General features: G+C 44.2%; 1 protein-coding gene across 1 annotated transcript in view; it reads right to left on the bottom strand.

Moving 5' to 3' along the window:
• Window positions 1–27414, bottom strand: part of LOC147113870 (glutamate receptor ionotropic, delta-2-like) — an 826198-nt gene that overhangs the window by 160253 nt on the left and 638531 nt on the right. The window contains exon 11 of the mRNA XM_085995253.1: window positions 10538–10850. Coding sequence (XP_085851379.1) covers window positions 10538–10850 — 313 coding nt within the window. The remainder of the gene's footprint in view (window positions 1–10537; window positions 10851–27414) is intronic.

The raw sequence follows: 27414 nt of genomic DNA, 5'->3' as shown, positions 1-27414 counted from the left end.
GAGAGAGAGAGGGAGACTTCTGGAGAGATTCAACGTTGTGTGAAGGAGTTTTGGGTACTGAGCAGCACTTTGCAGGCTCATTTTGATTTGTCCTTCCTTGTATCGCTTTAGAAGGGACTGTGGGGGCTGCACTCTGAGCTCTTTCCCTGGGTCTCTCCATTGTTCTTTCCAGCAGATTTGATGTACAAGTCTCTCCAGGCCGAGATTCAAGGCTGCAATGAGCAGAGTGTGGATGGACAGCAAGATCAACCCTCCCCTTTAAGAGCTGGTGGGCGCAATTGTGTCTGTGTTCCACTGCTGACTGACATCATATGAGCTTCGCCAGTGCTCTGAGGTAGCGCCTCGCTCCTCGGCCTTTGCACCTTAAGACAGTTGTGAAGCGCCTGATTTAGCGCTCCAATTACCTCCAGGGGTGATAAAAGCCAAGCTTGCAGTTGGAGGCGATAATTAGCATCAGGCACTAAAATTTGCACACGGCCGATAATCGCGCCCCAAACGGGGCGATACTGAATTTTTCCCCCTATGACTCTATGGGGGTGAAATTCAGTTGGCTGTGCCACCCGTTAGCGCCTTAAGAGGGCGCTAAGTGGGTCGCAAGCCAACTGGCACCTGGGCGCGGCACTGTCCACGCCTCCTGCTAAATTCCTCGGGACGCTAGTGGTGGCGCTAGCCATTAGTGCTACGCCGCTACCGATGACGTCATCGGTGTGAGCAGCGCCCCGCGGATGCCCCGGCCGCGATATTTGGCAGCGCCCCCTGATTTACCGCCGGACGTCATGTCCGACCGGTTCAGGGGGGCCTACCTGCGGCCGGGGAGGTGCAAATTAAAGGAGGTGCGGGGCGGCCATTTTTGTTGTTGGCCGCCTGCCAGCACCTGCCTGCACTCCCGTCCCCGACCTCCTGAACCCGCCCCCCCCGTGGAGTGCCGGCTGCGTTCCAAGAGCCCGGCACTTCTCCTCGGTGCCAGGCTCTTTAGCCTGCACTCGCGATCCTCGGGGGCCCAGCTGGGCCCCAGATCATGCTGCACAAGGCCTCGCCCCTTTAAGAAGGGGAGGAAGGCCTGCAATACCGCAGCGCGATGTGCCGCAGCGCGTTGCGCCACGATATTCAGGCGCAGCGCCCCAAGAGGGGTGCGGGGCGCCTCCAGTAGTGCTGCGCTTCCCTTTGGGGCGCTACCACTCAATTTCCGGCGGGCGGCCGCAAATGCTTCTGGGGCGCTACCTTTAGCGCCCTGGCGAGGCAGGCGCCCCAAACGGGACTATACTCAATTTCTCCCCCTATGACTCTAAAATAAGATTGACCAGTTACAAACATGGAAAACACTTAGTAAAGGAACAAGATGTTAATTTGAACAAAAAAAAATCAAGGAGTCGTATTAAATACAAGCAAGGGAAGAGATAAAGCGCATGTAATACAATGCTCTGTGTGGAAGTGAGGAATTTAGAAGCAATTATGTCACAGGAAGATATAGATTTAATATCATGAACAGAAACTTGGCTACAAACTAGGCAGGGGTGGTAAATAATATTTTTAGGAAGGACAGAATTGGTTAAAAAAGAGTGACAATATTGGCGAAGGAACATAAGAACATAAGAAATAGGAGCAAGAGTAGGCCAATCGGCCCCTCGAGCCTGCTCCGCCATTCAATAAGATCATGGCTGATCTGATCCTAACCGCCAATCTACTATCACAGAACCATCTCCTGAATCTAACAGAATTAGACACACGAAATGGGAGCAGGATCAGGCTACACAGCCCCTGGGCCCACTCCGCTACCCACTGGGCCATGACCGATCCGAACCTAGACTCATGTCCAAATTCCTGCCCGTTCCCCATAACCCTTTACTTCTAGGAAACTGTCTATTTCTGTTTTAAATTTATGTAATGATGTAGCTTCTACAGCTTTTTGGGGCAGCATATTCCATGGACCTACCACCCTCTGAGTAAAGTAGTTCTTCCTCATCTCAGTTTTGAAAGAGCAGCCCCTTATTCTAAGACTATGCCCCCTAGTTCTAGTTTCACCCATCATCGGGAACATCCTCCCCGCATCCACCCGACCCAACCCCTTCACAATCTTATATGTTTCAATAAGATCGCCTCTCATTCTTCTGAACTCCAATGAGTAGAGTCCCAATCTACTCAACCTCTCCTCATATGTCCATCCCCTCATCCCCGGGATTAACCGAGTGAACCTTCTTTGTACTGACTCGAGAGCAAGTATGTCTTTTCTTAAGTATGGACACCAAAACTGTATGCAGTATTCCAGGTGCGGTCTCACCAATACCTTGTACAACTGTAGCAATACCTCCCTACTTTTATATTCTATCCCCCTAGCAATGAAAGCCAACATTCCATTGGCCTTCTTAATCACTTGCTGCACCTGCATACTAACCTTTTGAGTTTCGTGCACCAGGACCCCCAGGTCCCTTTGTACTTCAGTACTTTCCAGTTTCATGCCATTAAGATAATAACTTGCTCTACGATTTTTCCTGCCAAAGTGCATAACCTCACACTTTCCAGTATTGTATTCCATCTGCCAAATCTCTGCCCACTTACTTAGCCTGTCTATGTCCCCTTGCAGGTTTTTTATGTCCTCCTCACTCACTACTTTCCCTCCCATCTTAGTATCATCTGCAAACTTTGATATGTTACACTCGGTCCCCTCCTCCAAATCGTTAATATAGATTGTAAAGAGTTGGGGACCCAGCACTGACCCCTGTGGAACACCACTAGTTACTGATTGCCAGTCCGAGAATGAACCATTTATCCCAACTCTCTGCCTTCTGTTAGATAGCCAATCCTCTATCCATGCCAGAATATTACCCCCAATCCCGTGATTTTTTTATCTTAAGCAATAATCTTTTGTGTGGCACCTTGTCAAATGCCTTTTGGAAGTCTAAATACACTACGTCCACTGGTTTCCCTTTATCCACCCTATATGTTACTTCCTCAAAGAACTCCAGCAAATTTGTCAAACATGACTTCCCCTTCATAAAACCATGCTGACTTTGTCCTATTAAATTATGATTATCCAAATGTCCTGTTACTGTCTCCTTAATAATGGACTCCAATATTTTACCTACCACAGATGTTAGGCTAACCGGTCTATAGTTTCCAGCCTTCTGTCTACTGCCCTTTTTAAATAAGGGCGTTACATTAGCAGTTTTCCAGTCTGCCGGAACCTTTGCTGAGTCCAGGGAGTTTTGGAAAATTATTACCAATGCATCCACAATCCCTACCGCCACTTCCCTCAAGACCCTAGGATGTAAGCCATCAGGTCCAGGTGATTTATCTGCCTTGAGTCCCATTATTTTACCGAGTACCACTTCCTTAGTGATTTTGATCGTGTTTAGCTCCTCCCCCCCTATAGCCCCCTGTTTGTCCAGTGTTGGGATATTCTTAGTGTCTTCTACTGTAAAGACTGATACAAAATATTCATTCAGTGTTTTTGCCATCTCCATATTTCCCACCATTAATTTCCCGGTCTCATCCTCTAAGGGACCAACATTTACTTTAGCCACCCTTTTTCTTTTTATATAACTATAAAAACTCTTACTATCTGTTTTTATATTTTTTGCTAATTTACTTTCATAATCTATCTTCCCTTTCTTAATCAATCTTTTTGTTATTTTTTGCTGTCTTTTAAAGTTTTCCCAATCCTCTATCCTCCCACTAGGTTTGGCTACCTTATATGCCCTTGTTTTTAGTCGAATACTATCCTTACTATCCTTAATTTCTTTACTTAGCCACGGATGGCTGTCTTTTCTTTTACACCCTTTTCTTCTCAGTGGAATATATATTTTTTGGAAGTTGTAAAATAACTCCTTAAATGTACACCACTGATCATGTATCGTCTTACCCTTTAATCTATTTTCCCAATCCACTCTACTCAATTCCGCTCTCATACCTACATAGTCTCCTTTATTCAAGCTTAGCACGCTTGTTTGAGATCCAACCTTCTCACCCTCTAATTGAATATGGAATTCAACTCATTCCAAGGGGATCCTTTACTGGGACATTTTTAATTAATCCTGTCTCGTTACACAGGACCAGATCTAAGGTTGCTTGCCCCCTGGTCGGTTCAGTTACATACTGCTCAAGAAGGATTACATACGGTCGAGAGGACTGATGTACATAAAAATGGTTCAGACAGAATCAATGGGCTGAATTTTCCGTGGTGGGTGCGATCGGTGGCGGGTTGGGTGCAAAAGTAGATTTTTTTGTCAGCGGGTCAGGAACCTTCTGTCAACTCACCTCCACATACCTTTCCCACAGGCGCATCTGTCAGCATGGACCCGACCCGACCTGCAGTGGCGGGGGACCCAATTGAAATCATTATAAGATACATTACAGGCAATTAAGAGCCTATTCCCCCTACTTTTTACATTTCCCTGTATGACCACGGGATTCACGCAGCTCGGGAACCACGTCTGTCAACCCGAGGCATGAGTTCCGTGGCCATTGCTCCAGCTGATTACTTGACAGCATGGAAAACAAACCAAAATAAAAACATGTTGATTACATCAGCTAACAGATTGATGGAGATTCTGTTCTACTTGAAAAGCTACTGGTAAATGTTAATTTTTCACTGGCCATTCTTGGTTGTGACCTTCCAACTGAACAGTAATTGCAGTGAATTGATCTGCACTATAAAAACTGTCATATACCATTTAAATAAGTTTTTGTGTTGTTTCTGGTCAGGTTTTTCTCACAGTATACTGTGATTGTCCAGTTACACATTAAATCAAGTCATCAACCGTTACAATTTCATTCTCATCACTCATTCCACTGGTTCAATTTGCTTTTAGTCCCTGAATATGACTAATTTACTTTTTCAGTCTGAGACTTTAGGGTGAATTTCTGTGGAGGTTCTCTCATTTGACCATTGTTAACTTCAATGGAAGAGGGGCAGAAATCCCAGAAACACACTGTATGCACCAACAAGCGAGATTCTAGCCACCGCCCCTTCACATTCAACAGCATTACCATCACCGAATCCCCCACCATCAACATCCTGGGGGTCACCATTGACCAGAAACTTAACTGGACCAGCCACATAAATATTGTGGCAACAAGAGCAGGTCAGAGGCTGGGTATTCTGCGGCGAGTGTCTCACCTCCTGACTCCCCAAAGCATTTCCACCATCTACAAGGCACAAGTAAGGAGTGTGATGGAATACTCTCCACTTGCCTGGATGAGTGCAGCTCCAGCAACACTCAAGAAGTTCCACACCATCCAGGACAAAGCAGCCCGCTTGATTGGCACCCCATCCAGCACCTTATTCATTCCCTCCACCACTGGCGTACCGTGGCTGCAGTGTGTACCATCTACAAGATGCACTACAGCAACTCACCAAGGCTTCTTCGGCAGCACCTCCCAAACCCGCGACCACCTAGAAGGACAAGGGCAGCAGGCACATGGGAACAACAACACCTCCAAGTTCCACTCCAAGTCACACACCATCCTGACTTGGAAATGTATCGCCGTTCCTTCATCGTCGCTGGGTCAAAATCCTGGAACTCCCTACCTAACAGCACTGTGGGAGTACCTTCACCAAACTTACTGCAGCGGTTCAAGAAGACGGCTCACCACCACCTTCTTAAGGCCAATTAGGGATGGACAATAAATGCTGGCCTTGCCAGTGACGCACACATCCCATAAACGAATAAAAGAAAACTTACACTGTGGGCTAGATTTTCGAGGAGCCGTCAGGCGGGGTTTCAGGCGTGTGGAGGGGGGGGAAAATCCCGACTTTGGGGGTCCCGACACCACCCCGCCCAACATAAGTTTCAGGGGCGGCGGGTACCTGTTCCGCACTGGGACCTGCCGAAACCAGGCAGGAAGGGATTAGTGCCAATTAACTGCCTGTTAACAGGTAGTGAACAGGCAGTTTTTAGCCTAATCCCCATTTTGAGGGGTTTCGTGTGGGTTTCCCGATGGCTCCAAACCACGCCAGGTTAGAACAGCGGGCCGTCGGGTTGAATGAGTTGGAGGGGTCGCGATGTCGGTGCTCAGGTGAGTGATGGGTGCATGAGTGTAAAGGTAAGTGTGTTTGGTGTGTCTAAAGTGTGTAAAGAACTTTTACTTACCTTTACTTACCTTAACAGCCTTTCTTCCTGTAGCCGTCGGGAGCACAGCACTCAGCCGGAACTGAAAGCTGAACGGCTGCGATTTGTCAAAAGTGACAGCCTTCAGCTTTTAGTGTTGCTAAGATTTCTAAATGAGTCTGCGCAGAAGGACTCATCTTAGAAATCAGACTGTCAGTGTCCAAAGATGTGCGGGTTAGGTTGATTTGGCTATGATAAATTGACCCTTAGTGTTAGGGGATTAAATACGTGGGGTTACGGGGATAGGGTGGGATATGTGTCGGTGCAAGCTCGATGGGCCAAAATGGCCTCTATCTGCACTGTGGGGATTCTGTGTGTGTGTGTGTGTGTGTGTGTGTTTGACAACTTCAAACAGCTGTAAAACACTGATATTTCATCTGTCAGAAATCTTGACAAATGAAATTTCAATCTGTGACGTCACCTGTTGCCGGGTGGCCCTTAATTGGCCTGCTGGGCGGGCTCAACAAGGTCAATCAAGGGAAAATCGCACGGATTGGCCGGACGTCGAAGTAGGCAGGTCAGAAACCAGAAAGGGGAAGTCCCGCCTTCTTCCCGACAGGTTCGACAAAATCGACCCATTTGTCAGGGATTCCGCAGATGTTCCGCTGAACTTGCATAAGATTGCAAATCCACACCTTTACAATTACATTTAAAATCTGCTTAATTTTATTTGTTACCTATACACATACATGTTTTATTTGTACCAGTTACTGATACAAAAGTCTATAGATTTGTGGCTAAAGCACCAAAAACTTCCCAATTAATGTACTTTTTAAATTATGTTCTTAATCATATTTGTAGATGGAGTCATAATACTTAATGATAATTTTATTTAAGTATTTCTTTGTCACTCATATATAACTTTTATTATATTATTGTACAGTAAAGATTCAACACCCACTATATTAGACTGAATTTAAAATTTAATGTGGCCATGGTCCCTTTAAGGATCCGAGCTTAAAACATGTCATGAATGATGTCACCAGACCCACTCCATCTAATTGAGCCGGGTAATGCGCTGGGCGTGCTTAACAGGGCCCATTAAGGTAAGTTCATTCTGTACAGTGGGATGGAGCCGGCAGCAGGGTTGGGACCCGCCACCGACACGGGCCCCGCCAAGGTAAGGAAAATTCTGGCCAATATGATTAGAGATCATTGTTACAGATCCCCTAATTGTGGGAGGGAAATGGAAGAGGAAATTTGTAGACAGAGAGTAGGAATAACAAAGGTCGAGATTTTGCTTACTTCGGCGGGCCTGGTGCAGTCAGTATAGGTGGCAGGTCGCGGCCCCGCTGCTGGCACCATCCCACTGCCTAAAATCAACTTCCCTCAATGGGGCTTGTTAAGTCCGCCCAGCGCGTTTCCTGGTTGAATTAGATGGAGCGGGTCTGATGACGTCATTCATGACGTGTCTTGAGTCGGTTTCCTTAAAGGAACCATGGTGACCTTACTTGTGACATTTGTGCTGTCAGTGTTCTACAGCACTGAAGTGCTACAAACACTGACAATCACTGCCCAGAGGTGCAGGGCTGTATATGCTTACGGAGGGAGTCAGAGCACGCAGGGAGGTCCTCTTCCTTCTGATGGGCGGAAGAGACCTCCCCAGGAGACCAAGACAGCGTGCTTGCACATTGCAGAGGAGGTCCCAAGCAGGGATGTTGACAGAAGGACCTGGGTGCAGTACCATAAATTTTGTTAGAAACTAGGGGTGCCTAAAAATGTATATGGTTACATGAAAAATACTGTGTTTAAATGATAAGTTTCGTTTTCCTGGAAAGCTTGCATTAGAATTTGAGACAGTCCTTTTAATCAGTTAGATTAGGTGAAACATAAACATTCCACACGGGGGCCCATAGGATGGTCCTGCCAGGCTAGTTATCTGTTGTTTGTAAGTTAGGGTTTTGACTTTGTTAATGTATCTTTAATTTGGCCAGTGAAGGGCCAACCTATTTTTCTTCCATTATTACTAATAACCATATTATAATCTCCACAGATAGAATTTGGAGTTTTGTTTAGCAGAACTGCTTGTGAAGATAATTAAAAGTTAATTAGGAAAAGACATAGAATGAAAGGAATTTGAGGAGGCTAAGGTATCCATCTTAGAATGGGCCATTTGTTAGATGAAGGTGAGATAGCCCAAGCAGCTGCAAGTTGCTATGTATTTTTGAAAGGGAAAAAAAAGTATAAAGCAACAGCTATTGAACACTGAAAGCAGCGCGAAACCATAATTCGTGGGAATATAAAAGTTCTCAGAGAAAAGTTCACAGCAGAAAAAGGGAGGAAATCATAGACCTTACTTGTGAAGGTCAGAATGGTGAGATAGCGACTGGTTAATGTACGACAGCTCTGACTGGGGCCATGATCAAGGACAGGGCCGGGCCTTGTACTTGCTGGGTTAAGGAGGAGAGAGTAAAAAGAGATAAGATGGATTCCAATGGAGGAACTTCAAAATGTAAAAACAAGAAAGATAAATTGGATGAAGTAATGAGACCCTCTTTTGGGGAGGGCTTTCATCCAAGAACCAAGACAAAGAACTTGAGCTGTCATTGGTTGATGAAGTTTTGGAGGAGCCTTTATAGGTTAAATGGTCTTGTCAATAACTTGGCCTCAGGCCCACCCTTAAAAAGAGAATAAAAAGTGACACCCCAAGGGCTTGCACACAGACTGTGGAAGGGAGAGCCGAACAGAAGTTAAAAAGAGAAGTTGGGCTGGTCGAACGTTCTTTTGACAGTGATCCCATCGAAGGCCCTAGAGAGAGAGAGAGAGAGGCCAGAAGCCAGAGAACTGTTCACGCATGCCAGTCGGCTGTCTGATCGGGTCCGGTACAAGCTGCTTGTCACGGACGTATATTTTTGCTGTATTACTAGTGTGTTGTATTCCATCCTAAACTCTGATTAACCACAATATACCAACCATATTGGTTTGCACTCGATCCTGTTTACTAGAGATACGCGAATCTCCACACCTTTCAATTATCTCATTAGATCAGGAAGCGTGAGTACAAAGCCACACTCAACCTCATCCTGCTGTGCCTCTCATCACATCCCCATCACTTTGCCTTCCCAGCCCTACTCCTGCACATCCTTACTCACACCAACTTACCTTTCACCTCCACCAATCCCTCTCTATCTACATTATCACATCCCCATCTTACTAGCCACCCCTCACACTCACCCTCATCCTAATCCAATCATACCAACTAATAACACACAAGGGTAGCCACTTGGGTGTTTTATCCAATGTTCATGTAAAGTTTCTGTTAATGCGGTGTCAAACACTGAAACGAAACACTTTGCATTCTTGGACAGATTTGTGCATCTTTGAAAGTGGCTTAGTAAGTTGCAGTGAATGATGAGACATAATGGTACCCCCGCAATGGTGATGCATGTGAAAGGAATGGCTTGGGCATTGTAGGGATGCTTTATGTTGTTGGTGTGGTCTAATGCCAACCTGGCATGTGGCAGCCAGGGTGTACAGCGTCAAGTGAAGTAAATTTGGCCATGGTGAGGCCATCCCTGGCGTCCCAGGCAGCAATATGCCCTGATTGCGGAGAAGTTTGGTGTTGTTGGTGCTGCTAGTATGCCTGGTGCTGCTGGTGTTGGGGCTGATCACGGTCAGATTCTGAGGACCAAGATAACACAATATAAACCATACCCATGCTGATGGAATAGATGGCAAGTGAAGTAGAGATGACAGAAGCAATCTGTCAATGGTGAGAGAGATTATTCCAATGAGGTGACACTGGATTGAGAGTTTGCTTCAAACACTTGCAGTTTGCATAAAGCTCAATCTGTCTTCCGAATGGAGTAAGCAACAGCTTCTGAGCTTGGAAAGTGAGCAGCTGTGAGGTGGGAGCTTTTATAACACATTTTAAGCTGTCAACTAATCAGTTGATTCAATAGCCATTCATCTCCCGCCTCAGGTTAACCGATGTGATGCACAAGCAGCGTGGACCCCGTGGGCAAGCAGTTAAAGTTAAAAGGTAAGATTAAAACCATTATTAAGTATCTGTCAACAAGCCAATAATTGTTTTAATTGGGTCACCCACATCTGCGGGTCGGGTCGGGTCGGGTCGGATCCGAGATCACAGACGCGGCATTGGGAAAGGCGACCTGCGGCGGGATGACAGCGGGTTCCCGACCTGGTCAAAAAAATGAAATTTCCCACCCGACCCGCCACCGATCCTGCCCGCTGATCCCCTGGAAAATTCCGGCCAAAATCATTGTTTCAGGTGATTTTAATTACCCAGTCATTAATTCAGTCAGGAAAGAAGTAAACAGAGAAAGGAATTAAACTCTTAATTCTGAATAGTGCTTTCAGTACTTAAAAGGGTTAATAACAATTCTTTGGAAGAAAAATATTAACAGATCACTAGTTTCTAGATTAAATAATTTTAAGATGCACATTAGAATACATTAAAGAATCCCTACCTTGTTGTACAAATGATCCATAAACAAGCCACGCAGCATTGTACAAAGTTGTCGATGTCACAGATCCTATTTGCAGTGGTGATGGCTTTACCCAGCTAAGCATGCAGACAAGCAGGCCTATTATAAACAGAGTACCAATAATACATGCCCACACTGTCAGATCAAATGGTTCTAGGCAGGTAAACATATCCACTTTGTGTTCTGGCTTCTTAAGTAGAAATCCTAAGGTGTAGTCCATGAATCGACCAGTGAAGTCCACAACATTCTCTCTCTCTGGGGTAATTGTCAAGGCTGAAACCGCTATATCAGCTCTCTACAGAGTAAATTTAAAAGAAACATACACAAATTATGCATGGTTTTTTCATATTGCCAAGAATGAAATCTGAGAATCTTCCAATTGTAATGATGTACCAATTTTCCAAGTGCCAAAATTAGACAGCTAGGTAATTTATCTTCTCTCTACCTTGATAATACAGCAATATTATAGATCTGTCATAATGCATGAGGTATGAATGTGCAATATTAATATTGGTTAATGGTATTGAGCTCACGACTTCAAACTGCATCTTGATGCAGTAAATACATACTCTTAGAATGGAGACAATGCAAATATCAAACATTTCAAACCTCTCAGTGCTTCATTTACAAAATGTGTTTGTGCTTTCAGCACTGTTATATAATAGTTTAATATAAAAATTACAGTTTGTTACTATAGGTGTAGAAATGTATTTATTTGAAATTTTAGACAACATAAAAAGTTATTTCCATTTATCTCATATGCAATTCAACTTATTTCATAGGTTCGGTCAAGGGCCAGAATGTAAGATGAAGGATTTGAATAATTGTTAAAAACTGCCAAATACTGATTTCAAAATTAAAATGAAAACAAATAGTTTACTTACTGTATCTTAACTTTAACTAGACTAATTAAAAAGTAATTTAAAGGGCATACATTTATCTAAAATAATCAAGAAAAGACAACTCAAGGGTCCAAATGGGTTTATCTCCAAGTCTCAAATACCATTTTTGTGGTATTACTGTGAGACAGTCTAGTGACATAAAAATGCAACATCATCCACTGCAAAGACCCAAGTCTGGAAATTATGCTGTGTGATATTATTGTATACATGCTAAACCATTCATATGACATTTCATTGCCTGCTACCTTAATGGAGACATTAAAGTAAATGATCGAATGACTGCAAAATAAGTGGACAATGAAATGCGTTATGCATTCACGTAACAATGTAAATTCCAAGCTCAATCTATTTTTGGAGCAATTATTCATACATTAATACTTTAGCTCTGACTGTCACTTTTTGATGTGTCTATAAACTGTGCAAAGTTGTGCTTTACTTCACATTATATTTTTTTTCCTCAGCACTTTTTAACTTTGAAAATATGTGTAAATTTAAATTTTAAAATGTATTACTAGCAGGGGAGTTATCCTGGTGTTAGGCCAACATTTATCTCTCAATCAACTACCAAAATTAGATTAACTGGTCAACATTTCATTGCCACTTGTGGGATCATGCTATGTGCGAAAAGACAACAGTGACTACACTTCAAACTAGTTCATTGTCTGTAAAGCCCTTTGGGACATCCTTAGGATGCGAAATATGCTGCATAATATGCTGACCAATCAAATCACTTGCTTTTTTTTACCCAAAGCTACCATTCACAAACAAGTACCACAAACTGATCAATCAAAGCCCTCAAAAATATTGCTTCAAGTTCATCAACCAATAATTTTGCTTTTCAAGCCACTGACTATATGGGATAAATCCTGCAAGACCCTGCTCAGGGCACAGGCACAGGCACCTCGCATGAAATGGGTGTGGGTCAGAAAAGAAAGTGTTTGACCTTGCATGCCTGATTCGCAGTGAGACCAGTTTTATGAAGTGCGTTTTGGGCTGAAATAATGAGGCTGTGCTACAAGTAGGTGACTGTATTTAAATATTAAAATCCAGTTATTTCTGGTCCCGTGGCAAACTGTACACACAGGGCACGAGCCTCGGCCATAAAAAAAAGTGGTACATTGGAAGTACTGGGAAGCCAGCTGCTGAAGAGTGTTTCTTAAAGGGACAAAGTAAGCTCTTAACTTTTTCCTTGTTTGCCCTGACTTGCCGACATGAGGCCCAGGTCATTTTAACTCCTGGAGCTCACGAATATATTTCAGAAAAGACTCTCGCCCAAATGCTGCGTGAATGACATGGAGTCGACAGGTGGGAGCGGGGCAAGCACGACAGGAACTAGTATTAGGAAGTTGATCTTCACACAATGAGTGATCAATACATGGAATAGACTTCCAAGAAGAGTGGTGCAGTGAAAACCCTAGAAGTTTTTACTGATATATTAGATCCTGAAATGAGGGATCTCTTTTAATGGATGAATTAAGATGGGCCGAATCCCTTTCTTTATCTGTAATTACCTTCTGATCTTGTGAATTCATTCTTCAGCAACCTTGCTGCCTACTGGCCTTCAGTCCCAACTCAGGTCTGATCTGGCTGCCTGTTGGCCTCAGCTCCCATCTGGCCACTTGTTGGCCTCAGCTTCCTTCAGGTGACAACACTGACCTCACTGCCTCCCAGTTTCTAGCTCTGAACTCCTCCCAATCGCCCAGCCCGGAGACCATGCATCGAGTTACATCATGTGTACAGCACAGATTCAGGCCATTCAGCCCAACTGGTCTATGCTGGTGTTCATGCTCCACATGAGCCTCCTCCCACCCTTCTTCATCTAACTCTATCAGCATATTGTTCTATTCCTTTCTCCCTCATGTGCTTATCTAGCTTCTGCTTAGCATAATGCTCCTCTCATTATAAAATAATGCATCATTTGATGTATTGTGACCAAAACCAGTAAGTTAATGTTTCTGCTTTTGATACTTTACCAAAGTACATCCTCTCTCCTCCTTAAGAAAATATGAACTTCTGCTGAAAGGGAAATGGGTAGATGCAATTTTGTGCTTAAATGTTAATTGTTTTTACTCATGTACAAGTCAAATGTTCAATCTGCACCAAACCAAGATATTTATGACATTTGAACATTCATGTGCAACATTAGTGCTCAGAATTTCTAAGAATATTTGTGTATGTGTGGGGAAGGGGTTAATGCTAGATCAAATGAGGCAAACATGGGGAGTACTTGCATATTAACTGTCTCACATTTTGCCAAATTTTTGCTTTTACTTTTCAAATGTATCAGTAGCTATTGCTTAAGATTAATTTCGGGCAATTTATTTTATTTTCTCTTTTTCCCTTCATAAGGTCTCCTTGTACCAAGCATTTTCCCAGTTGAAAGAGAGCTTGGAAATTCACTACATGGAAATTTGCAGCTGTTAATCTGTATCCTAACACACTGGATTCCCAACACATTTTGCCACTGTCCAGGCTAAAAACTGATTTCTAAAAACAGTCAGATTAATTTATTTCAATAGAATTGAACCAAAAGATTTGGCCTTTTAAAATTATTACACTAGAATATCCAATTTTATCTTCACCATGGCACACACTAACCCTAATGTAGACACAGTCGCTCGAACCACATAGAGCATTAAACTAAGACTGCAGTAGCTAAAGATGGGAGCACATTTTAAATGGAAAAAAAATAAAGCATAAAAACACCTTAACATCAGCAGATATTGAATCTGAAGTACAATCTTAAATTTTCATTAACATATACTCAAATTTCAAATATATATATTTCAGTCTTAAACTGTCTTGAACACACTCTACCCCCATCTACAGTTACATCTCAAACTGCTATTAATAAACACAAAAACATTTCCCTCTTCTATTACTAAACAGTACTTTCACTTGTGATTGAAAATATTGCAATATGTCTGCATGTTTTGTTGAACTGACGTAGATGTTTAATGTGTAACAATCTATTTAGACTCATGTTAAGAAAATTAAGCACACAAAGCTACTGCAGGATAGATGAATAAAGTGATTAATAATGTAAAAGGACCAATTTAAATCAAAAATAACAACAATTTATAAATCTAAAATGTCCATATTTCAGAAGTAAAACACAAATGTGTTGCTGAAAGGAAATTTTTATTCCAATAAAGCATAAAGAGAGCTGGTGTTCTTCGCAGCACCATTCCCCCTCCCCCCGCCAATAAAAAATCTTTCCTCTTCTCTTAAAAGTGTTGACTTAAGGCGCGGAATGAATCCACAGGAGCCTCTGGTATCTTGACCTAATAACTATTCTTCATGTGAGAGCAGATACAGTAAGTACCAGCAGTTACTTGACAATGGACTTATCACACCTGAGCCCAATATTGTTTTTATGTGATGTTTACACACTAACACTTTCCAGTGACAGCAATAACGAATAGGAACCGTGAGTTATTTTTCTCTCCTTAGCATAAAGTCAATTAAATCAACCATAGTTATTCCACTATCATCCAGCTGTGATCAGCTAACTCATCACAGAACAGAAATCAAACCTGGAATCTTTTGCTCTGCTTAGCGCTGTACCTTGTCACATGGTACATTACCTAAAAGCCATGGCGGGAGGCATGGTCCTCGACTGTCTTATAAAGTTTAATGACACAGACATAGAACCTTGGTTATTTCCTTTATTACATTCCCCTAATAGCAGTTTCCTCTTCTGTTATGACAGTGTCTCGATGAACCCATCCATTCAGCTCAGCTTCGAAAGTAAGGCTTTCAAGATGCCACACCATGATATGTGCTTGTCCTTTTAGAGATTTTTGTGTGCCTGCATGAAAGTGTGAGGTTTTCTTTTTGTGCTCAGATCTTTCAGAAATTGTACTCGCATGTTTTTAAATTAATTTAATAATTTCCATGTGTCAATCTATCTATGCTTAGGGTTACTGCTATATGAAAGTGCTCACACTGATGTATCTAATTAATTAAAATGATTATTTTTATTTGTACTCATGCATTGATTTGCTCTAATTATTTATTTGTCTGAAAGTGACTGGAGAATGAAAAGGTAAAAAAATAGAAAATCACTGAATGGGTAGATAAATAAGAAGGGTGCATGCAGCAATAACCTGAGCACAAATGCATTGACTGGATACACACTGAAATTAGATTAGAAAACATACATTCACATTTTACCTATGCTGAAAGATCTTAAATGTAACATAAATAGTAAAATAATGAAATTGTTGGGCTTGCAAAAAAAAGTTGTAATATGAATTTTTCTTTAACAGGGTCAGATGCATATAGAATATTTAAATAGAGTATGAAGTGCAGTGAAATATTTTACCATTCATCAGACAGACCATGACTCACTTGTGAAAATAAAATTCATAATCCACCCTCCATTGCTTCTTTCCAGTATAGTAAATATGATGTATTATTTCAATCTTTACTGCATTGCAGATGAATTTATTCATTATGGATGCAATTGAGTTCAGTGAATTCCATCATTGTGTGGCAGTACTTCCTGCTTTGATATGTTATTTAGCATGAAAAATCTTGCGACTGAACAAACAACCCTTGAAGCCAATTGTTTTTGGAAGTTGGATGGTGGGTGTCAGGAAGAAAATAAAACAGGTGTGTTAAATGTTTAAAAGTTTTTTTTTATAGGTAATTGAGTTAGAAGATAGGTTAGGTTAAATTAGATTAGATAGAAACAAAAGTAAAATTAAAGTTAAAACATAGAAACAAAAGTAAAATTATAGCTAAAACATAGAAACATAGAAGATAGGAGCAGGAGTAGGCCATTCGGCCCATCGAGCCTGATCTGCCATTTAATGAGATCATGGCTGATCATCCAAATTCAGTACCCTGTCCCTGCTTTCTCCCCATAGCCCTTGATCCCTTTAGTCTTAAGAAATATATCTAACTCCTTCTTGAATCTATTTAATAAGTTGGCTTCAACTGCCTTCTGTGGTAGAGAATTCCACAGGTTCACCACTCTCTGGGTGAAGAAATTCCTCCTCATCTCAGTCCTAAATGGCTTACACCTTATCCTTAGACTGTGACCCCTGGTTCTGGACTCCCCCGCCATCGGGAACATCCTTCCTGCATCTAGTCCTGTTAGAATTTTATAAGTTTCAATGAGATCCCCTCTCATTCTTCTAAATTCTAGCGAATATAAGCCTAATCGACTCAATCTCTCTTCATACATCATTACTGCCATCCCAGGTATCAGCCTGGTGAATCTTCGTTGCACTCCCTCCATGGCAAGAACATCCTTCCTCAGATAAGGCGACCAAAACTGCACACAATACTCAAGGTGTGGTCTCACCAAGGCCCTGTACAACTGCAGTGTGCAACGCTGATTTGACGCCAGCGCTGTCATTTTGGACCTCAATGCTCTAGCTAGCATCCTTCCTTAAGCTCGCATAGCTGAACATGTGCTCAGCAGCAGGAAGGAACCCCCATCAGCGCTATTCAAATGGATCATCAACTAGTTGCAGATTGATTTCTACAGTCTGTTGCTGAGTTTGAAGAAGTGTTTGATGGTTTGTACAGTTATTTGAAGTTGCTAAAGTCTACAGGGAGTGGTGTGGCAGGTGCTGAAGGACTTTGTCCTGACTTCAAGGATTCTGCACAGACCACTTGCTCTAAGACATGGGTACAGTAGTAGGCATTCCACTTAGCCTACAGCATAACAGGGAGAATGCGCAGAGGTGACACAAACTACTGGCAGAGGGAGGAGGGGGAGAAGGGTTCTCAGGGTGTTCAAGGAGCAAAACGCCTACCTGAACCTCAGCGAGGAACAGTGTGTCAGACGTCTGTGCTTCACCAAGGACGTCCTTACTGAAATCTGCTGCCTGCTGCAGCCATAACTGCAACCTCAGAGCAGTGCAAGAACAGCAATACCAGTGGCTGTGAAGATCACAGTGGCCATGAACTTTTATGCACTGGGCTCCTTCCAGGTTGGAGCAGGACATATTTGCAATATCTCGCAGTTTGCCGTCCACTGTTGCATCAGGGAGGTAACTGAGGCTCTGTAATCCAAGAGAGCTGAATACATTTCCTTCTCTCTGGCCAGAGAACAGCAGGTGGAATGAGCTTGCGGCTTCGTGAGGATTGTAGGCTTCTCCATGGTGCAAGGTGCCATTGACTGCATGCACATGGCTTTGCGGGTGCCGCGTGTCAACAATATGATGTACCGCAACCGAAAGGGATTCCAGTCCCTCAACGTTCAGCTGGTGTGCAACCATACTCAGCGAATCATACAGGTGAATGCCCGGTATCCAGGCATCAATCATGATGCCTTCATTCTACGACATTCCGCTATCCAATCTGCATTTGAGCCACCTCGGCAAACCAGAGGGTGGTTACTGGGAAACAAGGGTTATCCGTTAACAACATGGCTCAGGATTCCGGTTTGCAACCCACGCCCACGTTGGCAGCATCCCTGCAGTACTCGGCATTGACTCTCCCGGGGCAGCAACTCAGCAATCCTAATCATCTGTTGGAGGACAGATTACTGGACTGCTGTTGCACGCAGCAAGGCCCTTTGAATACTGATTACCACAGCCACGATGGCAGCAGTCTGAGCTTGTGTGGCAGCAAGCTGAGCTTGCATGACTGAAGTCTGGGCTTCTACTGCAGCAGTCAGATGTTGGGTTGCTTCTGCTTGTGAAGCAGACAGAAGCTAAGACATCGGCCATCAGACGCTGCATCATGGTTAGGTCCGCAAGTATGCTAATGGAGTTGGCCAGCACTTCCATGCTGGAAATGATGGGCTACAAGCTCTGTGCAAAGCCCAGTGCCAAATTGGTGCTGGACTCCTCATGCTCCTCCACATTGCACACAGACTTTCTGGCAGGCTTCCCAGTGCACCAAGCGTTTCATTGTGTATATCCATCAGCCTCCTTCTGTAGCCTGCCCCATCGAAGTGCTCACCTGAGTCCTCTGCAGCAGAACCCGTGTGTGACCTCACCCTCCGGGGGCTGGCAACTGCACTACCCTTGTCCCCTGCCCTGGCTGCAGCCCACTCATGCCCGATGTCTCACCACGTGCTGATCCCGCCTCTATGATATCCTCTAAATTACGCGCAATGTCAGTGGCTGAGCTGGTGTTTGCAAGTGTGAAATCAAGTGACGGTGCTGTGTCTTCATAATCACTGCCTTCTTCCTCTTCCAGTTCTTGCTTCTCCACCACTGCCTGGCCATGTTGCAGTTCTTGGGTATCTGAAAGGAAAAAGGCACAAGGGTAGGGTTGTGATGAGGGGAGGTGGAGGGAAAGCAAGAGGTGCATGCTTACAACATCTGCAGCTTGTAAATCAGAAGAGATTGTGGGATGAGGGGGAAATGGGATGTGAGAATGAGGATTGTTTCAGTCCCGTCGCTGGCAATGGGCTCAGCGATGACTGCTCCCAATGATGGTGAGGTGAAGCTGGGAATGTGAGGTATGAGTCCTGTTTGATAGAGATTGTTGGTAGGCGAGTGATGGGTGTGTGGTGCATTGAGCAGTGTGTGAGGCTAGTGGTGCAGTTGGTGGGAGATGGCTTTTGAAGATGCATTTACTGACCTTGACCACTTATGTGAGGTCACTGAACTTTTTGCAAAACTGCATCTAGGTCCTCAGGGCTTGATTTCTGGCATTGAAATCCATGGTTACCTGCCCCACTGCCTTTGCAGAGTTTGTCTGTAGGGTGTCCTGGCCCCCTGTAGATAGAGGACCTCTCTCCTCCTGTCCACCTCCTCTACCAAGGCCTCCAGTACAGTACCTGAGGACCTTGGAGCACGCTCTCTCCCCTCTTGTGCCATTAGTCTGTGTTCTTGCAGGTCAGCCTTTCTTCTCCAGCCACTTCCAGCACCTGCTCTAGCCAGAATGCACCTCCCGTTTAAGAGGTGCAGGTTGCCTTTAAGTAGTGCAGGCTAGATTTAAGTGGTGCTCGCCTTGCATGAATGTGGGCCCCCTGCTGAGGCATGCAGCCACTCAACAGCGTGTTTAGTGCTGCCTCAATGCTGCAATGATTTAAATTAGCAGGCAGCACACAGCTTGCATGCTGCCTGCATGGGAAGCAATGGGTGCGGGTTAATCGCGCATTGCGATCCCTGCGCCCGTTTTCGGGGGCTATCGAATTTGGCTCCTAATATTTGAGTAATAAAGCTATTTGTGCTATTGGAGCAGTTTCTGTAGAATTAGTCATTGTTTCAGCATCAAGATACGTGAGCTTAAAACTTCAAATAAACTAGGCAGGGACGCTATCATTTCACGTGGGTGAGAGTAAATTAAGGGTTAATATGAAAATATGGTACGTTTTAGTATATTCTCTCTCAATTTACTGTTAATCATTTTTTTGTAAAATATATACACTCCTCCTATACTAATCAATTAAGATGTATGCCAAACGGCATGCTGTCAAGAAACCTAGCTCTGCCATAGACTATTAAATCACTTTACTTCACGATAATAAAATGTATATCTGAACTTTAGAAACTGATGTCAGTACAGGATAAAGAGTTGCATTTCCATCAAAGATATACATATATTTTTTAAGACAATGGGCTAAAAATTTGAGTGCAGCGAAAAGCTGCCGGTGCCACCACGGGCCGCAGTTAATGGCCGCCAGAATTAACCGCACAGGCACCACTGGTACTTTGGTGCTGCCTGCTGTTTACCATTATCGCAGCGCTAAACTTACAGTGTAAGGCTGGTGTTCGGGCGCTACTCACAGCAGGAGGCCCAATGTAACATGGCCGTAGCGTCGCTGGAGCAAGAATAGCATTCTCTTAAAGCAATGCTGTCATTTTAGAAAGCAGTGCTGGTCCCTTAAAGGAGACCTGCCCTCTAAAATGAAAAAAAATAAAAATCATTTAAAAATAGGCAGTTTTTAGCCCTTGGAGCTCAACTGCTTTCTGGCCAAGAGGGTGCTGTGATGGTCAGTAACAGAGGGAAGGTAAGGTATTGGACAAATGTTGAAAGGGGAACTAGGGCTGGGGTCACTGGTACTGCAGGCAGATGATTCAATCTTGGATATCCTGGCCAGAAAAAGGTTGTCTGGGTTGCATCCTTCCTTCTGCTTCCTCCTCTTGTTTCCTCCTCTTCTGCATCTTCCTCTTCTATGTCTTCCTCTTCCCTCTGCGAGCGAATGCTGGAACTCTGAAATAAGAGCAAAAACTGCTGGAAATACTCAGCAGGTCAGGCAACAATGCGACCCGAGGCGTGAACTCTATGGCCAAGATTTTGCTCACCTCGGCGGGCGATGTTGGTGGTGGTGGGTCTCGACCCCACTGCTGGCTCCATCCCGCTCTGTGAAATGAATTTCTGTTAATAGCCCTCCCAGCGCGTTTCCTGGCCACAATTATAGCTGTAAATCAGGAAATGGAAGGGAGGGAGGAACTCAAGAAAATTATAATCACCAGGGAAGTGGTACTGAGCAAATTGTTGGAGCTGCAGGCTGACAAGTCCCTGGGTCCTGATGGGCTTCATCCTAGGGTCTTAAAAGAAGTGGCTAGTGAGATAGTTGATGCGTTGGTTTTAATTTTCCAAAACTCCCTAGATTTGGGGAAGGTTCCATTAGATTGGAAAATAACGAATGTAACTCCTTTATTCAAAAGGGGAGGGAGACAGAAAGCCAGTTAGCGTAACATCTGTCATAGGGAAGATGTTAGAAGCTATTATTAAAGACGTTATAGCAGGGCATTTAGCAAAGTTCAAAGTAATCAGGCAGAGTCAACATGGTTTTGTGCAAGGGAAACCATGTTTAACCAATTTATTGGAGTTCTTTGAGGAAGTAACATGTGCTGTGGATAAAGGGGAACCGGTGGATGTACTATACTTAGATTTCCAGAAGGCATTTGATACATCAAAGGTTATTGCGGAAAATAAAAGCTCATGGTGTAGGGGGTAACACATTGGCATGGATAGAAGATTGGCTAGCTAACAGGAAACAGAGAGTAGGCATAAATGGGTCATTTTCTGATTGGCAAGATGTAACGACTGGTATGCCACAGGGATCAGTGCTGGGGCTTCAACTTTTTACAATTTATATAAATGACTTGGATGAAGGGACCAAAGGTATGGTTGCTGAATTTGCTGATGACACAAAGATAGGTAGGAAGTAAATTGTGAAGAGGACATAAGGAGGCTACAAAGGGATATAGATAAGTTAAGTGAGTGGGCAAAGATCTGACAAATGGAGTATAATGTGGGAAAATGTGAACTTGTCCATTTTGGCAGGAAGAATAAAAAAGCATATTATCTAAATGGTGAGAGATCGCAGAGCTCTGAGATGCAGAGGGATCTGGGTGTCCTAGTGCATGAATCACAAAAAGGTTACTATGCAGGTACAGCAAGTAATTAGGAAAGCTAATAGAATGTTATTGTTTATTGCGAGGGGAATTGAATACAAAAGTAGGGAGGTTATGCTTCAGTTATACAGGGCATTGGTGAGACCACATCTGGAGTACTGTGTTGACCTCAAGCCAGTGGTCAAGGTCAGTGAATACATTTTCCTAAAACGTCTCCTACCAACGGCACCACCAGCCTCAATCACTGCTAACTGCATGACTCACCACCATCCCCCACAAAATCACTCACCGATCAACAATCTGTACCAAACACGAGGCACACCTCCCATTCCTAGCTTCACCTCACCCCCTTGGAGATATTGGTCTCCTTATTTAAAGAAGGGTGTAAATGCGTTGGAAGCAGTTCAGAGAAGGTTTACTAGACTAATACCTGGAATGGGCGGGTTGTCTTATGAGGAAAGGTTGGACAGGCTAGGCTTGTATCCACTGGAGTTTAGAAGAATAAGAGGTGACTTGATTGAAACATATAAGATCCTGAGGGGTCTGGACAGGGTGGATGTGGAGAGGATGTTTCCTCTTGTGGGAGAATCTAGAACTAGGGGTCACTGTTTAAAAATAAGTGGTCGCCCATTTAAGACAGAGATGAGGAGAAATCTTTTCTCACAGATGGTTGTGAGTCTTTGGAACTCTCTTCCTCAGAGGGCGGTGGAAGCAGAGTCTTTGAAAATTTTTAAGGCACAGGTAGATATATTCTTGGTAAGCAAGGGGGTGAAAAGTTATCGGGGGTAGGCAGGAATGTGGAGTAATCAGATCAGCCATGATCTTATTGAATGGCGGAGCAGGCTCGAAGGGCCGAGTGGCCTGCTCCTGCTCCTAATCCATATGTTCGTATGTATTAGAGGAAGCAGGTCTGGCGACGTCATTTGATGATGTGTCATCAGCCGCTTTCCTTAACGGGACCATGGCCAAATTTATTTTGACATTTGTGCTGTCAGTGTTCTACAGCACTGAGGTGCTGGAAACACTGACAATGACTGCACAAATGCACAGGGTTGCACCCACGCTCTCCCAGAACCTGCCCAGAAGATCAACATAGCCTGGTTGCACATTGCATAGGATGGCACAAGCAGGGATGTTGTCAGGAGGACCTGGGTGCAGTGCTGCAAATGTTTCAATGATCTCAGTAGATCATGAAACATTAGTACAAAGTCACACTCAACCTCATCCTGCTGTGCCTCTCATCACATTCCCATCACTCTGCCTTTCTCGCCCTACTCCTGCACATCCTTACTCACACCAACTTACCTTGCACCTCCACCCGCTCTATCACATCCCCATCTCACTAGCCACTCCTCACATTCACCCTCATCCTAGTGCAATCATACCAACTAACAACACACAAGGGTGGGTGACATGAATCTTGCCATTCATGTAGAAGTGACTTATGAAATATACTGGGGGGCCTGCTGGTGGCGTTGTCCAGGGAGAGTGTAAATATTCGGGCACAGGCCCAGCTAGCTCAGGGCATTTTGTAAACAGGAACTAGTGAAGGACAACTAAACTTCCGTGTTGTGAAACAGTCGATTAAAGCCTTGTTCAATACTCTGACCAAGTGCCTAGTAGTTTTCTTACATGGGTGTTTTATGCAATGTTCATGTAAAGTTTCTGTTAATATGGTGTCAAACATTGAAACTTTTATTTTCAACACTTTGCGTTCTAGGACATATTTGTGTGCACCTTTGGAAGTGGCTTAGTGAGTTGCAGTGAATGGTGAGATGTGACAGTACCCCCCGCAATGGTGATGAGTGTGAAAGGAATGGCTTGGGCATTGTAGGGATGCATTATGTTGTTGGTGTGGGGTAGTGTCAATCTGGCGCATTATGTGGCAGCCAGGGTGTACAGTGTCAAGTGAAGTAAATCTGGCCACGGTGAGGCAATCCCTAGCCTCCCGGGCAGCAATGTGGTCGGGTGCTGATGCCTTCTGTCCTGTGCAGCATCAGTTGATTGCAGAGAAGGTTGGTGGTGTTGTTGCTGCTGCTGGTGTGCCTGCTGCTGCTGGTGTGCCTGCTGCTGCTGGTGTTGGGGCTGATAGTGGTCAGATTCTGAGGACCAAGTGAGAGTGTATAAAGGGCACCTATGCTGATGGAATAGATGGCAGGTGAAGTAGTGATGACAGAAGCGATCTGTCAATGGTGAGAGAGATAATGAGGTCAGATTGGATGGAGACTTGTGTAAAGACTTGCAGTATGTTGAAACTGTTGTAGAAATGCAGTGAGGAACAGCTTGTGGATGAGGGAAGATATCTCTGTAAGGTGGGAGCTTTTACTTTACATTTGAATCTGTCAACTCAACAGCTGATTCAATGGCCACTGAACTCCCACCTCAGCTTGACAGACGTGGACCCCGACTAGCGTGGACCCCATGGGCGGTCTGTCAAATGCAAAAGGTAAACTGAAATCATTCTTAAGTGGCTCTAAGCAAGCCACTAATTACCTGAATTGGGTCACCCATCGCTGACTGCTGGGTCTGTCAGCGCTGATAGACCCGACATCGGGAAAGGCACATGGGAACGAGTTGACAGTGGGTTCCCAACCTGCTGTCAAAAGTATCAAATTTCCCACCCGACCAACCACCAATCTTGCCCGCTGACCCCCCCAGAAATTTCCGGCCTATATATCTCTCAGTGTTGCTGCCTGACCTGCTAAGTATTTCCAGCATTTTCTGTCTTCATGAAGGTCTTCCTTTACTATCCAAGGCCTTGCAAGCCTCCAGCAGCACTAACTGCATACTTGGAAAACTTTTAACATCTATTGCACCAAGCCACTACTTCAATAAAATAAAAAAACTCTCGTCCAAAAACTTAAATGCAAACTTACCTAAAACTGTGTGTGTCCTTTTAATAGCGCTGACGCCGTTGGTCAGTCTGCTGCACACTCACTTTTCTGAGCGAGCTTAGGACCTCATTACAGCCTTGATCCAATCATGGAAAAAAGGAGCTGAATTCCAGAGGTGAGGTGAGAGTGACTGCCCTTGACATCAAGGCAGCATTTGACCATGTGTGGCATGAAGGCGCCCGAGTAAAACTGAAGTCAACGGGAATCGGGAGGAAAACTCTCCACTGGCTGGAGTCATACCTAGCACAAAGGAAGATGGTTGTGGTGATTGAAGGTCAATCATCACAGCCCCAGGACATCACTGCAGGAGTTCCTCAGGGCAGTGTCCTAGGCCCAACCATCTTCAGCTGCTTTATCAATGAACTTCCCTCCAACATAAGGTCAGAAATGGGGATGTTCGCTGATGACTGCACAGTGTTCAGTGCCATTCACAACTTCTCAGATAATGAAGCAGTCCATGCCCATATGCAACAAGACCTGGACGATGTTCAAGCTTGGGCCGATAAGTGGCAGGTAACATTCATGCCACAGAGGTGCCAGCCAATGACTATTTCCAACAAGAGAGAGTCTAACCACTGCCCCTTGACATTCAATGCCCCCACCATCACCATCCTGGGGGGTCACCATCGACCAGAAACTTAACTGGACCAGCCACATAAATACTGTGGCAACAAGAGCAGGTCAGAGGCTAGGTATTCAGCGGCGAGTGTCTCACCTCCTGACTCCCCAAAGCCTTTCTACCATCTACAAGGCACAAGTAAGGAGTGTGATGGAATACTCTCCACTTGCCTGATGAGTGCTGCTCCAACAACACTCAAGAAGCTCGACACCATTCAGGACAAAGAAGCCCGCTTGATTGGCACCCCATCCACCACCTTAAACATTCACTCCCTCCACCACCGGTGTACCGTGGCTGCAGTGTGTACCATCTACAAGGTGCACTGCAGCAACTCGCCAAGGCTTCTTCGGCAGCACCTCCCAGACCGGCAACCTGTACCACCTAGAAGGTCAACCGCAGCAGGCGCATGGGAACACCACCACCTCCAAGTTCCCCTCCAAGTCACATATCATCTTGACTTAGAAGTATATCGCCAATCATTCATCATCGCTGGGTCAAAATCCTGGAACTCCCTACCTAACAGCACTGTGGGAGTACCTTCACCACACGGACTGCAGCGGTTCAAGAAGGCGGCTCACCACCACCTTCTTAAGGCCAATTAGGGATGGGCAATAAATGCTGGCCTTGCCAGCGATGCCCACATCCCACAAACGAGTAAAAAAAAAAACAGCTTTAAGCTCAGCATTAAGGTCCAAGTTCGCAGAGCGTGATTTCAAGTCAGCGCGCCACACTCTGCAGGTTTGCATGTCTAGGGCCAGCGCTAATAATGGCAGCGCTATGGCCCTCACCAATATAGTGGCCGATGAGTCCCGTGGCAGAGGCGGGTGGAAGTGAGGCAGCCGCAATATCTTTTCACGATTCTGACGGTAAGTACCCGAATTTTTAGCCCAATGTGTATTTATTAAATGTTTGCTAATTATTTTAATAGTTGAAACGTATCTTTCATCCAGCTATTCCTATTTCACTCAAGGACAATAATAAGCTCACGGTATCTTTCAATGTACAATATCCTAAATAGGAACTTCAGGTGGTTAAAATATGTAGTTGCAGTTTGCTAAACCCATCCACATTTTAAAAGACAGCATACCAGGAATGCTACTCAATAAATGATCTTTGATAAGAACATTCTCAATAATGCATTTGAATCACAACATTTATTCATTTGACCTCAATGCCACTTAAGGAATGCTGCTACTCCTAATATGAGTTGACAGGAGTATATATAGCAATGAAACTAGAAAATGGATGTAGATTTTCAATATTATATTCACTGGGCACAAATATTCACTTTTAACAGATTTTGCTCTATAAATAAAATCCTTGGTATGACATCATTAAAGAATAAAAATGTAAAAATAACTTGACAAAACACTTTGGGCCAAGTAGCAGTAAAATAGTTATAAATTAACATGTTAATGTTGCCACTAATGTTAGTTGTATTTGCTTAATCTAATAGACATTCACATGGTCTGTTTGAATGTTCTGTCATTTTAATACGCTTTGTCTGGTTTGTTCAGAAAGCTCCATCTGTACAATTGATGGTTGCAGATTTTCTGAAACCAAAAGTAATGATCACAGCACTATAATTCTGTTAATTTACAAAATCAGACCATTAAAGCATCGTTTTTTTTTAAATCACAGCGATTATGGAGTAGAAGTTTGAGAGTTATCATTCAGATCCAGTGTGTGAAATTTTGGGCTAGAAATTGGGTTGCTTTGAGCCTCTCGTTAGCGCCCGTGCTAATGGGGCGCAAATACCTTAGCACCCGGGTACGGCGTCACTATCGCCTCCCGTGAAATTCAGCGGCAGGTTAGCAGCGGCGGCAGTAGCCGGTGGCGTCCCCGATCCATTGGCAATAATGATGTAATTGTCGTGTGCAGCACCCCATTTGGGCCACGGCTGCAAACTTCCCTTGCGCCCCATACCTATCGGCAGGCCATATGTGCGACAGGATCAGGGGGCGGTTTTGTAGCTGTGGTAGCGGGCGGCGGCGCAATTTAAAAGGCAGGTGTCGGACAGCCTTTTTTAAAAAGGCCGACTGCCGGCGCCTGCCCCCTTTCACATTTGTGGGGTGCTAGCCGTGATCGTTCAGCCTGGCACTCCTCTTGAGTGCTGAGCTGTTTCCACGGCACCCCACTCCCCGGTGTACACAGCGCTAGGCCC

Source organism: Somniosus microcephalus, chromosome 8 (assembly GCF_052327205.1).
Source record: "Somniosus microcephalus isolate GS21.2 chromosome 8, FLI_Smic_1.0, whole genome shotgun sequence".
NCBI lineage: Eukaryota > Metazoa > Chordata > Chondrichthyes > Squaliformes > Somniosidae > Somniosus > Somniosus microcephalus.
The sequence above is the reverse complement of the archived record's forward strand: the minus strand, read 5'-3'. Positions and strand labels throughout refer to the sequence as shown.